Here is an 18,855-nt window from a genome sequence, read left to right on the forward strand (position 1 = left end):
CCGCGTCTTCGTATACTTTCGGCCTTCCGCTACGTTCTTTGTCTTCGACGTGAAATTCACCGTTCTTAAACTTTTGAAACCACTCACGGCAACTTCTCTCACTTAAGGCAGCATCACCATATGCTTCTACAAGCAATCGATGCGCCTCAGCTGCAGATTTCTTCAAATTAAAGAAGTAAAAGCTCCCGCAAATGATGCTTATTCGGCTCAAAACTCGACATTTTCGCATGAAAAAAGATATAAGATGGTGATGCAAAATCGGTAATATTTCAAGGTTATATTCTTGCCAGATGTCCAACCTTACGATATGACGTTTTACAGCTGACAATTTTAACTATAACATATTGATAGTGCCATTGTTTGTCAAACGGCGGAAACTTATTTATACGCCTAATAGATTTCAATAATATGTATTATACGAAAATTGGATATTGCATTTTAAACTTTCAACAATTTATGTGTGAATTTCAAAAATGACGAATGTTATATTAAGTATATGATATGCGAAACAGTTAGACAGAAAAAAAGAATATTGAATTGTACAATATATGAAATTTTACCCGTTAAAGAAACTCGTATACAATACAAATTAAATAAAAAATTAAAATTATTAATAGACAATAAGATTAACCGTAATTAAAGCACAAAGTACGAATATTAAAGAAATCATTTTTTAGATATAAATTAAATATATGTATGTACAAATTATTTCTAATTACCTGCAATCAGAATACACTACAATAATTCCTACACAGCATACTTTATCCGAAGGATATTCAAACGATCTTCTGAGATTGTCTCACAAGCGACCTAGCTATCCCAAGGACGTCCTGAGAGTGTGCTGAAAATAATAAGGATGACCTCAGGACATCCAGTAGAGGTATAAATGTCCTTAGAATATTCAGGATATTCTGGGACATATTCAGGATGATCCTGAGGACGTCTTGTGCTGTTAGGGTTAAGTCTAATAAGTATTTCAGTACATCAAATTGTAAGAAACGCTCTTAGAATTCGACATACTAAAATAATTATATGATTTGTATGTCAATAATAGTTTTATAATGCTTATCGAACGTAATTATTGTCTAATTTCGTTCTTTAACAACATTTCTCTAACAATATTTTATCAGTGTAATTAAAAAACTATCCAAAACTCAAAGAATTCAATATTCATTTCAATTTCATCATTCTAATTTATAATTTTAACGAAATTGGCGTATTTAAAATACGTGAAAGACAAAGGGATAATGTATAAAGAGATAGATAGAAAGGAAATGTGAGAACGAACATGTTTTTATAAGCGTGCAAATGCGTCCCCGATCAATGTCGTGTCTCTACGCGTTAGTTCCCGCTTCTAATCATGAGCGCCACTATTTAAAGTATGTGAAAGATAAAGAGATAATGTGGTAGAGAGGAAAAGTAAGAAGGAACATGTTTTTCTAAACATGTGAATGCGTTCGGTTTTTATGCGTCTGGCGCGTAATCGTGAGCGTCGCTTCTGCCCATCTCCTCGCGACCCGTGATACGCTAACTATTTCTTCTTGTAATTTGAAAACTAAACTTCAGACAAAATTTTCGTAAAGAAAAAATTATTTTAGAATTGGGACAGGAATGTGTTTTTTTAGGGATACCTAAGTTGTTTCGAATCACCCTGCATATATATAGGGATATATAGCGTGTAACTAAAAGGTAACAAGCACTCGGGATCGAGTTCCCCACGTCAATATATGAAAAAGAATTCACATGAACATATGTTCGATTCAATGTAATTGATATACATCTAAAATGTTTATTAGTAGAGGAAAATAAAAAAATAATATATATATATATCATTATTTAGCATTAGTTATTTTCAATTTTAAACAACAAATGTTCCAAATGTATCTCTCATTTGGTTCAATATACGCTTGGATATGTCGGATCATGAACTGTCGCACTTTTTCAAAGATCCCGGAGCAATTGCGAATGGTGTCATAAGCATTAAAGATGCGTTGGCGTAGCATATTTTTATTAGCGATTGGAACTTCATAAACTAAGAATTTTATTATATCTGTACTGATAAAAATTTAAAGGATTTAGATCGGGGAATCGTGGAGATCATGCAATTGATTGTGAGCTATATATTTCAGTAACAGTAGATTTGCGAACCTATGTATATACATATTACAGACTTCTATAAATAGACTGCCTATTTTGCCTCCATGTTTGATGACAGCACTGGACAGTGCCATATTTTGCGTTCACTCTCACATGTATAAATCACACAGATAATGTTAGTGTTTTCACACAAATTCAGGCAATACTCACAAACAGGACGCATACTTACTCATATGTGAATTGAAACAATAACAGCTCGAAATCAGGTTTATCTTTTTCTATCATTGAGTCAGCAGTCTAGTTATAGAATCTGTCTTACATATCAACTTTTCTTCATGCTTAGTGTAAAGACTATATGGTCCCGAAATTTGTTATCTTATTAATTACACCCTCTGCGTATGTATATATATATATATATAAACACATGCATATGTATGTATATATAAATATATATATAAAAAATATATATATAAAGGAAATAATCATAATGGTATAGATTTGCTGAACGCATTAATGCAGTGTTCACGCTAATGATTTCCGTACAATTCACCATAAGCTCGACAGTGCTCTGTCTTAGCATCTACAAAATGTTGACGAAGAATTTGCTGAGCCTTGAATTTGCATGGAGCTCGTCGTATCTTGGTTGTATGCTTATGCAGATTTATTTGTACTGCTGGTTCGGTAACGAAGTAACATTGAAGGTTGGTCGTTAAAAAATGTTTTAACTTTTAAAATCTTATTTTCTTCAAAGAATAATTAATTTATTTGAAGCCGATTTAGTAAACTTTCTTTTTAATCAGTTTATTCTTTAAATACGTAGAGCACTGAAATCGGAAATGCTATTTATGAGATGGAATGGCCGATGCTTCCTGTTGATTTAATGAAGATTCTTTTATTAATAATTACGCGATCTAAGAGACCAATTAAGATAACTAGTGGATACATGATTACTTTGTCCAACGATTCATTTATGAAGGTGAACAGGATATTGTAATAATATTTGCATTAAAAATGTTTTTAATTAAGTATAAAATAATTATATCTTGATTATTACATTTTTTAATTTTCATTTTTCAGATCATCAAAATATCTTATTCAGCGTACAACGTCCTGCAAGGATCTTAGTACGAATAAAAGCTATCATTTTTTTCGAGTACGCATGTCGAAGAAATCTGGTGGCCAACTATTTATTTCCATGCAAATAATACCGCTTACAAACATTTAAATATGCTTAAATATTTTCTTAAATATATTCTTATACATTTTTCGTGTAAGTAAAGGCTGAAGATATCTTATGAAAACGATCTTATTCTCGCTTTTTCTTCAATGCTTGGAACTGAACATGGCAACAGCAGCTCGCAGGAAGTCGGATATAATCGCGAACAATCTCGCCATCCTCAGAAATGGCTAATAGCTCGCGATAAATATACTTCTGTTTGCACATCGTGACGTATCCTTCAGCAAAATCGTCGATCATTCTGCACTTACCATCTTGTTCTCTGAAAATAATATACATTACGAATATTTCTCGTAACATTCTATTTTACTCTCGTCTTATGATCTATATATACTATATGTATCCTGTAATTTTTTTATTCATATTACATATAAATATTAAAGGACTGTGACATTTTAATATTTAAAGCGTCTTTTTTTCTATACTTACTTACAAATTTCGATGCGTATACTTTGAAAAAAATTTTCGTCTGCCTGAACAATGTACATCCACTGATTTTTCATATTTATAGCCGTTTTTGGACGAATTAATCGCTCCTGTAATTTTAAGTGGTTTTTATTAATGTTTATAAATGTTTTTTAAACTTAACATTATTTACATATATAGTATCACTCAATGCCAACAAACACAAAACTAACAAAATGAAAACTAACATAATATTAATACATCATTGTAATAGTAGTAATCTTATCCATAAAGCAAATTTCAACCGGTTAAAATTTGTCTTACAAATAAATTTACTGCCATTTCTGTTTCTGTTAAATTATGTAGATTTAAAGCAGTATCCTGATTGACTCATGATCGGCTTAAGTTTACGTCTTATGGTTATTAATAAAACGTAAAGTTTAAGCCGATGATCCAATTAGGATATTGCTTTAGATCTACGTAATCTGACGGACATAGAAATAGCAGTAAACTTATCCGTAAAAGTGTAATTTCACACAGCGTCAAAACGCTAGCGGCTTTCCCCACTCTGCATGATCCTCTACAAGCCGTCGTTTAACCGCTTGAAGTTCGGAAAAGCTCAACTATAGCGAAAAATAGTTAGCAGATGACGCAGACGTATTTCGTAGACATATTTCCATAGAATCGGACGAAACTAATCTTTTTGACTATTACCGACAGCAATCTATTTCACAATATTGCTGACAAAATACTATTTGAGCAGTTTAAATACACTTTGAAACTCATTCTTAATTATCAGTTTTCAAACAGGAATTAAATGTATAAAAAAAACAATTTTATATTAACGATTATTTTGATCCAGCGGCTAGCGATTTGTTGCTCCATAAAAAAGTAGCGGGACTTTAGAGGCTGGCGTCGACGGCTTTTTTTATAAAAGAAACGTACCACAAAATGGGGATAGCCGCTCAACTGTAGCTAGCGTTTTCACGCTGCAATTCGTGGTCAATCGCAACATGATCATTTGCAACTTGTGATCACAATCGCAATGTGGTTATTTGCAACACGTGGTCAATTGCAACGTAGCCATTTGCAATGTAACCAATTGCAACATGGTCAATCGCAACGTGGTCAATTGGGACGGTGCTCAAATGGGGTACTCCTCTTATGGACACTTTTGATCTATAAGCCAAGAACTATAACATACTAAAGCTTTAGCTTATTTCATCATCCAAAATCCTACGATTTTATTCGGGATTCTTTCAACCGGTTGAAATTTGCTTTATGGATTTACTGTTATTTCTATTTCCGCTGGATTGCGTAGATCTAAAGTAATATTCTGACTCGCTCATCGGCTTAAGTTCACGTCTTATGATTAGAGCCATCACACACAAAATTACATAAGCTGCATAAGCATAGCACATTGGACCAATGAACATCTTATGCAAATCAATATGGCGTCTTTTTGTCGGATTATCATTAGTCCAGCGATCTTATGCTATGCTTATGCACTTTATTTCATTTTGTGTGTGGTAGCCCTTAGAGTATATCCATACAAACTTACATAGCCGCCTAAACGCATAAAGAAAATTATCCAATCACATTTTACGTGCGTCTTTATAGGAGAAATGTGATTGGACAATTTTTTTCATGAATACGTTTATGCGGCTATGCTTACTGTTATGAAATTTTATCTGCGATAGCTCTTGCAAAAATTTTGTCTGCGGTAGTCCTAAAAAATTAAAAAGTCATATGCTACTGTCATAGACATAGTACAGATAAGATAAACCAAGCATAACGAGTATCAACAAAAGATTTTATCGACTAGTACATGTAAGAAAGAGGAAACAATGGCGTTCTTTGTTCTTTCTCTCCAACAGAAGAAAGTGATTTGCAGATGCATCCCACCACCTTTTTCCATTAAAGAGAAAATGAAAAATGTCATTGTTCCATAGTGGAAAGATTACATGTGTGCAGTTTGGTCTAACCACGCCTATTTTTGCTCCGCGTCGTCAATAGGGTGCAAGGGCTACCAATTATGAAACGCGAAACATGGCGGTATTCATAGTCTATTCTTATTTTAAAACTATTTTAAATAATGTCCTAAGATTCTAATACAGTCCTAGGATTGATTTATGACATTTTAAGATTGTACTTAAGACAGTCTTAAATGTAAGGATCGACTATGAATACCGATCTGTTTCGTATCGTGAAGTTAGTACTAAATCTTTCCTTGTTTAACATATTTTATGTTTTTCTTTCTACAGAAAAAGAATCTAAGATAGATTCTGTTCTGAGCTATCTAAGAGAGCACATCTCAACGCCTTGAGTTTTATAGGTCGGTTTATGTAACAGCTGGACGGAACAAATCATTAAAAACGCTATAGTTGGATGGTGTTAATAGTTACACTGAAACCCACAAAAAAATGTACCTTGTGCTGGGGTGGAGACCTAGCTATTCTTATGTATTTTGAGTCGCTGAATAGAACCATCCAGAGTAAATTTTCAATCTAGAGTGAAAAAATGACTCATTTTTCTTATTTTTGACCGATTTTTTCGCTTTAAATTTGCCTTGGATAGTCCTATTTTTATGTCAGATTCGTATTCAGCAACTCAAAATACATAAGAATAGCTAGGTCTCTACCCCAACACAGGATATTTTTTTTAAGGGCTTGTGTTATCAAATGAAATCCGTATATGCTGAACGAGGAAAACAAGATCAAGGTTGCCTAAAAAAAAAAAAACTATCAGTGTACTGCGGGCTACTGTATATTAAACTGAACCACGGAAAGGAAGTCTTGTGGGATATCAATCTGAACTAGAAAAGAAAGTCGATGAATAAGATCCGGTGAGTTTTTTGGGTAACAGACTGATGTTATTTTAATGCTTAAAATTTTTTTTCCTTTCTTTAAATCTAAGATCTTTGGTTATAGTTTATATGATTCAAGACTATGTATAGTTGTATTTAGAAAAAAACTATATGATCAAGATATATAGAAGAAATCATTACGATTTGATTCGAGCAGGGGAAAGTCAAGAATGTAATTTTTTTCTGATAATCACATAGCTTTAAATGTGTGGTACCAAAGTATCGTATCTTGAACTCAAAACATATGCAGAGTCAATTCTTTTTTTGAACAGAATTTATGTTTGCAAAGACAGATATCTATTTCTTTTCAATATATTAAATATGAGAGTCTTATGTAAATTCAATATGAAATGTAAGATATTACTACATACAGTGAGAGCAAAAATTCGTACAGAGAAAATATTTTTTAAAAAAACCTTATTTTTAAAAAGTAAATATTATTCAGTAAATATTATATATGAGTTGTTCAAATTACCTTTGTGTATAATATACAGTAGTGATTACGTTCTTGAAGAGTTTATGTATTTTGTGACGGTTTCATTAATATCTATTATTGACGAACATCTCTTTCAAAAGAGAAGTCCCATATATTAATTCTTGTGATATAAGGTAAATATTCATTTTTTTATCTTCTTATAATTTCTTTATTAAAATATAAATTCTCGAGATATTATTCACTTTTATAAGTTAATATGTACTGTTTAAAAGAAAAAGAGAACCAGAACCTTACTTTCTCCCATTTTCCTATTTGCACATGCTAGACGATAGACAATTTTTTTGCTTTATAAGTACTTTTTATATTATGCTTTTTAATTATTTTTTTCGCCAATTGGGATTGACCGCATAAGCGCAAATAGTGTTAACCAATTTAAAGTGTTCAAAAATCGGCTCGTATTATTGAAAGAATAGTGCTCCTTTTGACAATTTTTACATGTCACCGATTGTGAATTGCACTCAGCTTCTGTATGATTTTCTCCACACTTTGTATACGTTAATTTCCCTTTACAAACTCTACCGTTATGTCCTCAGCTTGAACAAATCTGAAATTTTCTCACATTATTTATAAAGGGCAAAACTTTAGTTTTGACCTTCCATATGTATATCACCTCCGGGAGATACCTGGAATTCAATACAATTTTTATAAACCTTGAATCTTCAAGTTTTTGGGTTATTTTTGACATAAATTTAATATTATAATATATTAACATAAATATCTCTGAATGTTTATCAGTTCATAAGTATTATGTTCCCATGTAATATCTTTCATAATATCATCAATTGACAGTCTTTGGTCAACATCCCTAATAATCTCTGAACGATATAGTTTATAATTAGAAATATATATGATTCAATTTTTAGGGAATTTGTGTTAGTTAAAAAAATATTTGCTTCTTGATATATTTTAAAAATTATACCTATATCGTTAGAATTTGTTTTGTTTATTTTTAGTACGTCCCCAAACTTCTTGCCCTTCAATTTAGAAAATATCAATTTACCGATAGTCATAGGGTAAAGATTGCTTATGTGAATGATAATTGATATGTTGAATTTCTCCTATCTCATCCTCCACTGATTCGATTATTATTAGAAATGGGACGACAGATCTTTTGTTATATCAATTATTTAATTGAGAGTCTAGATACTCCCTTCTACTAACCAAAGTCCTTTTATCCTCACCCTCTTTTTCTGAAGGTGAGATTGGCGGATTTATATTAATTCAATTTTATTGAATATATGTATATTAAGACAGTAGTTCAACATCTTAATACTGTGACCGCGAAGGCGCTGTGTTCAATGAGTGTAGTATTTATACGTTCGGTCATGTTTCAATCATATGTTTATATATTAATAAGATTTACGTAGATTCTATGTTCATAATATCATTCAAATCTGGATCCGATATTTAAATACAAGGTCTCTCAGGTTTATTTGTTTTCGATTTCTTAGATAAAGGAGATACAGGAGAAGTGGAACTCTTATTTTTATACAAAATATAAATAGTAAAGAGCATACAGCCACAACAATAGATGTAAAAATGAGTCATATATTTAAAAAATTTCACAAAAAATGAATAAGTAGATGTTTCGGTCAAGATTTGACCATCATCAGTACATAAAAGATGACAATTAATAAAATATTACACACAAGAAAATTCGCAGTAGTCGGACGATGTTACAATAAAATAAAATTATTGAAAAGAATAGTAGTCGGAAGATGTTATAATTAAATAAGATTATTGAAAAGAATACATAAAATTACAAGCGCAAAGTTCGCAAAATTAAAACAAGGTGAAATAGTGTTTTTCTCTTCGCTTGTTGAACAGCTTGAAAATAAGTCAAGATAAATGAGAGAAATTTTAATATTATGATACACAAAGCTCTGTTACAATTCCCGCTATCTCAAAGAGCGAAGTGCAAAATTCGTGTAAAAATACGGAATTTCCCAGTTCTATTAAAGAAACAAAAAAGAATTTATTTAAAAATTTTTTTAAATTATACCAGTATCAAGCACTTCCAAATTCATAACAATTCATGGAAATTAATTTAAGATTGTGATGAACAAGACTTACCACGTATCTAATGGCACAAAACTCACAAATAAGATAACAGAACAAGTAACAAACTTATGTGATAGTGTACTATTTAATTCCGACAATTATGAAGGCTCTTACGAAACGGAAGACTATATACATTATATTTAACAAAATTGAAGAACTCTCATTGTACAAAATAAATAACAATAAATCAAGGGCAAAGTAAGAGTCGACACAATTCTTTAAAATTAAACGAAGAATATATTCCAATTAACACGAGGTAAAATTACATAAAACAAAATTAAAATTAAAAGTTCCAAGTTTTGGCTACCGAATTGAGCCCTCTTCAGATATTAACATATCAAAAAAAAAAACGCAGTACAATAATAGTTAACGGAAATGTTTGCATAATCACAGTTCGGGTGAGTCTTGATGTAGAACTTGACATTATTCACATACGATTGAACAAATTGAGTCAAATGTATTTATATTTCTTGAAAAAGTTCAAAAAACAAGTGTAAATAATTTAAACAAGCGTGTCCGTACAAATATGACCATCAGAATATACAGAGTTAAGTAGTACGCAGATGTATAAGACGTACATTGTATATCGATTGTTAGTGCGCTCGCTAATACAGATCACCAAGAACCAAATATATATATCATGTGAAGAAAGGAGAGGAAATGCGAATTGGGGGGGAAACACTATGAGTAGGAAGAGGAACTAATTATCAATAAGAGGGAGATAAATTTCGGGAAACCGTTCTGTATCACTTTGCTTATTAAGGCCGTTTTCTTGTTTTTTTATATGTATCATCTCGGAAACCATCCTTTTATAATAAGAATTCAGCATTCAGAATACAAGGATTTTTCCAATCAATCGTATGATCACTTTCTAATTTATGATAAGAGATAACACAGATAAGGAGATAGTTGGTTTATTAAAATCTTTAATATGTTCCTTGAGTCGTGTCTTTAACTTTCTTTTTGACCAACATAAGAATAATTGCAATCTTGACAATTTACTTTGTAGACAATATTCGAAAGGTCTTCTTTTTTAATTCTGTCTTTACCAGTTTTTATGAAAGTGCTCATACTATTCATTGGTTTATAAGTTATATTGAAATCAAATTTGCTTGTAAGAAATTTGAATTTTACAGACGTTCTTCTGAGGTAAGGAATAGTAAAAAATTTTTTCTTATTAAAGTTTAAGGAATCCGAGTTAGAAACAATAACATGTTCTCCAATCATTTCAAAATTTTTCTTCAAAGATAAGGTTTTTATTCTGTTATTAATTGTTGTGAAAAAATTTTGCAGGATATCCATTCTGTTGTCGAGTTTTAATTAGAGAATTTATATTATTTTCATAGAATTTTGGATGAGAAAGAAATAAAATTCTGTCCGAAAGCCCAATAACAACTCCCTTTTTATGTTCTACAGGATGATTCGAAAAAAAGTTTAAATATCTTCCAGAATTCGTAGGCTAGGTAAAAAAATTTTTTACTATTCCTTACCTCAGAAGAACGTCTGTAAAATTCAAATTTCTTACAAGCAAATTTGATTTCACATGTTGTAACAGAGCTTTGTATATATCATAATATTAAAATTTCTCTCATTTATCTTGACTTATTTTCAAGCTGTTCAACAAGCGAAGAGAAAAACACTATTTCACCTTGTTTTAATTTTGCGAACTTTGCGCTTGTAATTTTATGTATTCTTTTCAATAATCTTATTTAATTATAACATCTTCCGACTACTATTCTTTTCAATAATTTTATTTTATTGTAACATCGTCCGACTACTGCGAATTTTCTTGTGTGTAATATTTTATTAATTGTCATCTTTTATGTACTGATGATGGTCAAATCTTGACCGAAACATCTACTTATTCATTTTTTGTGAAATTTTTTAAATATATGACTCATTTTTACATCTATTGTTGTGGCTGTATGCTCTTTACTATTTATATTTTGTATAAAAATAAGAGTTCCACTTCTCCTGTATCTCCTTTATCTAAGAAATCGAAAACAAATAAACCTGAGAGACCTTGTATTTAAATATCGGATCCAGATTTGAATGATATTATGAACATAGAATCTACGTAAATCTTATTAATATATAAACATATGATTGAAACATGACCGAACGTATAAATACTACACTCATTGAACACAGCGCCTTCGCGGTCACAGTATTAAGATGTTGAACTACTGTCTTAATATACATATATTCAATAAAATTGAATTAATATAAATCCGCCAATCTCACCTTCAGAAAAAGAGGGTGAGGATAAAAGGACTTTGGTTAGTAGAAGGGAGTATCTAGACTCTCAATTAAATAATTGATATAACAAAAGATCTGTCGTCCCATTTCTAATAATAATCGAATCAGTGGAGGATGAGATAGGAGAAATTCAACATATCAATTATCATTCACATAAGCAATCTTTACCCTATGACTATCGGTAAATTGATATTTTCTAAATTGAAGGGCAAGAAGTTTGGGGACGTACTAAAAATAAACAAAACAAATTCTAACGATATAGGTATAATTTTTAAAATATATCAAGAAGCAAATATTTTTTTAACTAACACAAATTCCCTAAAAATTGAATCATATATATTTCTAATTATAAACTATATCGTTCAGAGATTATTAGGGATGTTGACCAAAGACTGTCAATTGATGATATTATGAAAGATATTACATGGGAACATAATACTTATGAACTGATAAACATTCAGAGATATTTATGTTAATATATTATAATATTAAATTTATGTCAAAAATAACCCAAAAACTTGAAGATTCAAGGTTTATAAAAATTGTATTGAATTCCAGGTATCTCCCGGAGGTGATATACATATGGAAGGTCAAAACTAAAGTTTTGCCCTTTATAAATAATGTGAGAAAATTTCAGATTTGTTCAAGCTGAGGACATAACGGTAGAGTTTGTAAAGGGAAATTAACGTATACAAAGTGTGGAGAAAATCATACAGAAGCTGAGTGCAATTCACAATCGGTGACATGTAAAAATTGTCAAAAGGAGCACTATTCTTTCAATAATACGAGCCGATTTTTGAACACTTTAAATTGGTTAACACTATTTGCGCTTATGCGGTCAATCCCAATTGGCGAAAAAAATAATTAAAAAGCATAATATAAAAAGTACTTATAAAGCAAAAAAATTGTCTATCGTCTAGCATGTGCAAATAGGAAAATGGGAGAATGTAAGGTTCTGGTATGCTTACAAGGAAATCTCGCGAGGTGACAAATTCTGATTTTAATGAAACTTTGTGAACTCGTAACTCACATAAAGAGACGAATTTATAAAATACCAATTGAGGCAGAAAAACGGTTTGAAGTGATCAAATCATTCCTTACGTGAGGAAATTATTATAAAAAAAAGCGCATCATGTTATATATCTTCATAATAGGTAGTGTGGAAATAATATTTTATCATTTTCTTGTGACAGAAATCTACTTACAAGTAGTTTTATAATGAAATTACTTCTATCATAAATATTTTTCAAAATAATCATTTTTTTTTAAAGTTCTGAAAGTTATTGTCAACGTAGAGTTTGAAGAACCTCATGTGTAAAGCGATTTTCAGCTTTCTTCGCTATATCTCGAAAACTATTTAAGATATAAAAAAATGTTTTATATCTTAAGTACAAAAGTTTTACAATAAAGTTACCTCTATTTATTCACGCCAATGATATTTTTTTAGAATAATTATTTAACAATTTTTTTCGAAAATTTTGAAAAATAATTATGTTTAAAAAAAAAATATTATTGACAAATACAGCTAATTCCAAATGCCGTCCTTTCTTCTTATTTTGGGATATGTTATTTTAAAAATATGTCTAAAAAGGATATATTATTATTATGACATAAAAATATATTTACGCAAAAAATATTTAAAAAATGTTTACCAAAATATTGTAAAATTGAAAACTATACAATCTCCTTCTCATTTTCGTCTTCTCAAAAGAATAATATTGGAAAAAAGACAAATTACGAGGGCAAGTCAATAAGTTTCTAGAAAATCTGAGGGCACTCGCCAGTGTCGTCACATTACTTTTTGACAAGTAGCATCTTTCAGCTGATTACTGTTAAATTTTGAGCGGAATTCATCGCGTGGTTTCATTTCTGTAAACGATTAAAGCGAACAACCTTTGTATTTTTTGGAAAATGGAAAAAAACGAGTTTTGTGCAGCAATTAAACATCTACATATGAAAGGTTTAACACCAAAAGAAATCAAAGCCGAGTTGGATAATATTCATAGCACTTTTGCACCAACGTTTGCGACTGTATACAACTGGGTGAATGAATTTAAACGTGATCGTACATCCACATGTGATGCACCTCGTTCGAGATGTCCAATTGAGGCTGTTACGCCAAAAATCATCGATAAAGTCCACGATATTGTTTTGATTGATCGACGAGTGAAAGTGCGCGAGCTTGTTGAGGCCACAGACATATCACATAGTATAGTGATTTCAATTTTGCACGAACAATTGGGTATGAAAAAGCTATCGGCAAGATGGATGCCGCGTTTGCTCACGTGGACCATAAGCGCGACCGTGTGACAATTTTAAAACAATATTTGGAAATATTTCAACGTAATCTAGATGAATTTCTGCGTCGATTCATTACTGTGGACGAAACATGGATCCATTACTTCACACCCGAGACGAAGGAACAGTTAAAACAATGGACTTTACTGGGTGAACCAGCTCCGAAGAAGGCGAAGACCGTGAAGTCGGCCGGAAAGATAATGGCCACAGTTTTTTGGGATGCACGCGGTATAGTTCATATCGATTACTTTCCGTCGAAGCAAATGGCGATTACTACGCAGCCTTATTGGACCGTTTCAACAACATTTTAAAGAAAAAACGTCCCCATTTGGCGAAGAAGAAAGTGCTCTTCCATCAAGACAATGCACGGGTTCACACGTGCCCGGCACCGATGGCCAAATTCAACGAATTCCGCTACGAATTGCTTCCCTATCCAGCCTTTTCGCCAGATTTAATCCTCTGCGACTATTTCCTGTTTCCAAACCTGAAGAAATAGTTCAGAGGAAAGAGATTCACTACCAGAGAGCAGCTCATCGCTGAAACAGAGGCTTATTTTGAAAGGGTGGACAAATCATATTATTCGGACGGCTTGAAAAAGTTGGAGAACCATTGGATCATGTGTATCGAGCTAAAAGGAGACTATATTGAAAGATAAAAATGAATCGATCAAAAAAAATGTTTTACTATGTTTTTTCTAAAAACTTATTGACGTGCCTTCGTAACATCGCGGTTAGACGTCATTTTTTCTGTTCTCGGCATTCAAGATTAGTCATCAATATTAGTATATCTCGCTTTACACAAATATACTAGTCTAACACAAATCTAATTGTAGTTCAATCCATCCGCGAAGAAACCATCAATGTGGTTGCGGTAATATGTAATTTCGACACTCTGTTTAATGCAATGTTTATTGCACACACTGTCACTGGTTAAAACATTTTGAATATCGAGTACTCGATCACAAACTGTAAGAGAGATTAAAGAATATTTCATGTTTACACAATACAAATGTCGTTGACGAAATGACTAATGCTAAGGAGCGACGCTTATTGTATTGTAATGTGGATGTCCGTATGGAAATGATATTCATGTCCACTAAGGAGGCTTGACTCGAAGCTTTTGGTCGGCCGCGACGTTTTGTCCCACACTACTAGACTCATTAGTCTGGATCTTCATACGGGCAACAGCGCTTTGAAACCGAACATTTCGTCATGTATTATAATAATTATGTTAGTATTAATAACGAGATTTACAAGTAGTTTTAAAATTTATAATAAATATATTCATTGCCTTTTATAACAAAACTATGCTTATTTATTTATTACATTACAGGAAATATATAGCGAATAATACCATAACTCATCACTGTTAGATGTCAAAAGAGCAGTGACCATCCTGTTCTTTGAGTTAAATAACATTTTATTATCTTTTTACTTCCATGTGTATCAAAATTTTAATCAATTTATTTCTGTAGTTAATTTCAATATAAACAACGTTCATATTAACGTATGTAACTAATAAATTAAATTAGAGTCAAATTAAAACATCTTCTGGAGTTAAATTATTTAACTACATTATTTTAGTTAAATTAATGACATATTGAGGAAAAAGATGTTGTATATTGTCAATTTTTTCAATATTTTAGTAAGCATTTTTTAAATATTACTCGCGCAAATATATTTTTATGTGATAATAATAATATATTCTTATAAACACATTTTTTAAATGACATGTGCCAAAGTATTCCATGGAGGAAGGATGGTATTTGAAATAATTCGTTCATAAAAAAATGAGAGTAGAATAGGTCTACTGGGAAAACCACTATAAAAAAAGCACACTATGCTATCTATCTCATGATGGGTACACGGGAAAAAATGAAGAAGATTTCATTATATATATGTAGATCAAATTAGATCAAATTAGATCAAATTGTATCTGATGAGATTTAGTTTTTAGATATAATCAGATTTTCAGAAATCTAGCTTGGCCTCGCATGATTGATGTTATACCTATTAAGATCTAAATAGATAATCTGCGATGTAAATAAAATGTTATATTGAATATATAGAAAGCTTATTGTAGATCTACGAGAATACGAGAGTGGTCCCAGAAGTACCCGACAAGTACAAATGGTGGTTGTTGTATACAAAAAATCACTGTAGGGGAAAGCACCAACTTTCTAAAGCTTAACTATGAAGTTTGAAGACGCTACGTTGTTCAGTATTTGTTTGGCAGCCATCAATAGTAGACGATCTCGGTAAATTTACAAAGATGGAAAAAATTGGTCATCGTTATGTGATACAATACTTTCATTTGAAAGGTCTTAGCCCAACCAATATCAAAGCCGAGCTGGATTCTACTCTGGAGGAGTCTGCTCCTTCGTTTACAACAGTAAAATATTGGGTGGCAGAGTTTAAACGAGGCCGTACGAGCTGCGAAGACGAACATCGCAGTGGTCGACCAAGTGAGGTGGCCATTCCAGAAATGGTGAAGAAAATCCACAAAATGGTATTGGGTGACCGTCGATTGAAAGTGCGCGAGCTAGCAGACATGGTAAACATTTCAAAAAGTGCTGTACATCGTATATTGGCTGAAAATTTGGAGATGAGAAAGCTGTGCGCAAGGTGGGTGCCGCGCCTGCTCACAATCGAACAAAAGCAAATCGAACAAAAGTTCGAATTGCTTCCCCACGCACCCTATTCGCCAGATTTAGCCCCCTCGGATTATTTTCTCTTTCCAAACTTGAAAAAATGGCTCGGTGGTAGAAGATTTACCAACAATGAAGAGGTGGAGTCTGCGGTTAATGGCTATTTTGAGGAGTTCAACGGTTCTTACTATAAACAGGCCATCGAAGCTATTGAACATCGCTGGGAAAAGTGTATCGAGCTAAAAGGAGACTATGTTGAGAAATAAAGATATTTTTTCCCAAATTTTTTGTGTTTTCTTTGTTAGGTCGAGTACTTCTGGGACCACCCTCGTATATTGATATATATGGATATTTAACTTTATACAATAAAACTGTAATAAATATTAAATTTACAGAGATATAATAATATCAAAGAACATACAAATGTAATCTGGTAAAAAATCTACAGAGATCTACAGAGATATAATAATATCAAAATAGATCTACAATCTTAGCCAAAAGTGTAAGGCGCAGTGAGGCACTTACAATTTTATCAGATTTTACGAAAAGTTAAATATCTCGACGACAAAAAATCTCGGAGAGATTTTCAACTACGCATTTTAAAGCTTAAAAATAAGGCTTTAAATCTGCATTTGAATCTTTTGTCTACAATATTTTGTTCCTAAATTATACAAAAAATTGAAAAATAATATTTTTGCGATATTTATGTCTTAAAATAAGATAAAAATGTTACAAAGATATCATTTTTCTATTTTATGTAATTTCCTAACAAAATATCGTAGACAAAAGATTAAAACACAGATTTAAAGCCCTATTTGCGTTTTAAAATGCGTGCTCGGAAACCTTTCTGAGATTGTATATCTGCATATAAAATTTGTAATTAAGTATAAAGTATAATTATAATTATAATATAATATATATATTAATTAGTTGTTTTTCTGTATTTTTTATTTATATCACACAAATTGTATTTCAAATTACATTCAGTAATAATAAAAAAATTATTTTTAATAATAATTGCAATTACATTGCGCTCTGCAACATTGCTATGATATTACAGCGCAATCTTGCTGATGGCGGATATTTTTATGATGCTGTGACATTGGAACAATATTGCAAATACGTTACGCAATCTATTTTCAATATTACAACATTGCAATGAGATATATCTGCAATCATTTGGCAATCTTTCTGTATGGGAAATATGGTAACTACATCATTACTCTGAATATGAAATACTCAGCTCACTTCAGACTCAGTTTCACTTACGTGTAAATGGAAAGCAACTGAAATTAAATAAATAGCGCGAGCATGTTTTGTCTATTTGTAATAAAAAATGTATTATACGTAAAATTAAAGTAAAATATATTGTCAATAATACTGATCGTGTAAGATCGTAAAAATACTAAAAATATAAATGCATACTGTTTTAATGTGAGTATTACTAATTCATTATTACTGATCAGTATTACTGATCGTGAATAGGTTCACCTTTAGAAGAGATCATAATTTAAAGATGATTTTACCGTAGACAGGCAAAGTGGTTCCTCTTCGTTATTTAATCGCGGTGACAGAGTAATCTATTCATAAAATAGAAAATTCTAGATTAACTTTCTGTTAGCTGCGAGAAGAAATATCATGTTGTAATTATAATTTACTAACAACATCCTCGTACGCATAATGTAATAAGCTGGAATTCTTGGCGAGCATCTGATTTACAAATTCTTGAGGATAATCCGGAACATCCTCACAGAAAGTTTGTTTTATATAATCACAACGTGTTATCTCTGCGTGATTACCGCCATTTCTTACTTGCCATCCTCCTGAAAATCCAAAACCTTCTTTATTTGCTGTTCCATAGATCATAAATCATTCTAGCAATACTACAGCAACATAGCAACATTTCAGCAATATTACAGTAACAAATGTTACAGTTTTGTGCTGTATAAAATTATCTGAAAATAATACTTAAAATTTTTTACTCAACTAAAAATCGCCTTAGCGGAAAAAAACTCATACTATTTAAACAATTTTTTCTATTTTAAATTATAAAAATTGCCTAAAAAGTATCTTAAACTTTTCTAAATTTAAAAAATTTTAACAATTGTATAATGAGAAATGTTAAGATATTTTAGAGTTTATGTACAAGGTACGTGAACTCTAAAATATTATAACTAAAATAATGGGGACAAATTTTGAAAACGGGATCTCCGCATAAAAATATAAAAAAAATTTATATAGATCTATATCCATAAATCCACTGCTACTGAGATAAAGTTCAAACAAATATTTATTAATAAAAAATAAAGAATTAATATTCATTATTATTTAATATTATTTCCCAGGCAGAATACAATATTTATACAGTATTCACAAAATATTTACAAAATATTTATCAAAATGTTTTGTAAATATTTTTGTAGTTTTATACATATATTGTATAATATTATAAGATGATTACATAGATATATATATATATATATATATAT

At 31.1% G+C, this 18,855-nt stretch overlaps 1 protein-coding gene and 1 pseudogene across 1 annotated transcript in view; one reads left to right on the plus strand and one right to left on the minus strand.

Moving 5' to 3' along the window:
- The window catches only part of LOC108754278 (odorant receptor Or2-like), a 7,985-nt gene extending 4,746 nt beyond the window's left edge, over nt 1–3,239 (plus strand). Inside the window, exons 3-5 of the mRNA XM_018496474.1 lie at nt 2,594–2,798; nt 2,918–3,073; nt 3,175–3,239. Coding sequence (XP_018351976.1) covers nt 2,594–2,798; nt 2,918–3,073; nt 3,175–3,222 — 409 coding nt within the window. The 3' untranslated portion in view covers nt 3,223–3,239. The remainder of the gene's footprint in view (nt 1–2,593; nt 2,799–2,917; nt 3,074–3,174) is intronic.
- Nucleotides 3,240–3,254: 15 nt separating this feature from the next.
- The window catches only part of LOC108754368, a 34,943-nt pseudogene continuing 19,342 nt past the window's right edge, over nt 3,255–18,855 (minus strand).

Source organism: Trachymyrmex septentrionalis, unplaced genomic scaffold (genome assembly GCF_001594115.1).
Source record: "Trachymyrmex septentrionalis isolate Tsep2-gDNA-1 unplaced genomic scaffold, Tsep1.0 scaffold79, whole genome shotgun sequence".
Classification (NCBI taxonomy): Eukaryota; Metazoa; Arthropoda; class Insecta; order Hymenoptera; family Formicidae; genus Trachymyrmex; species Trachymyrmex septentrionalis.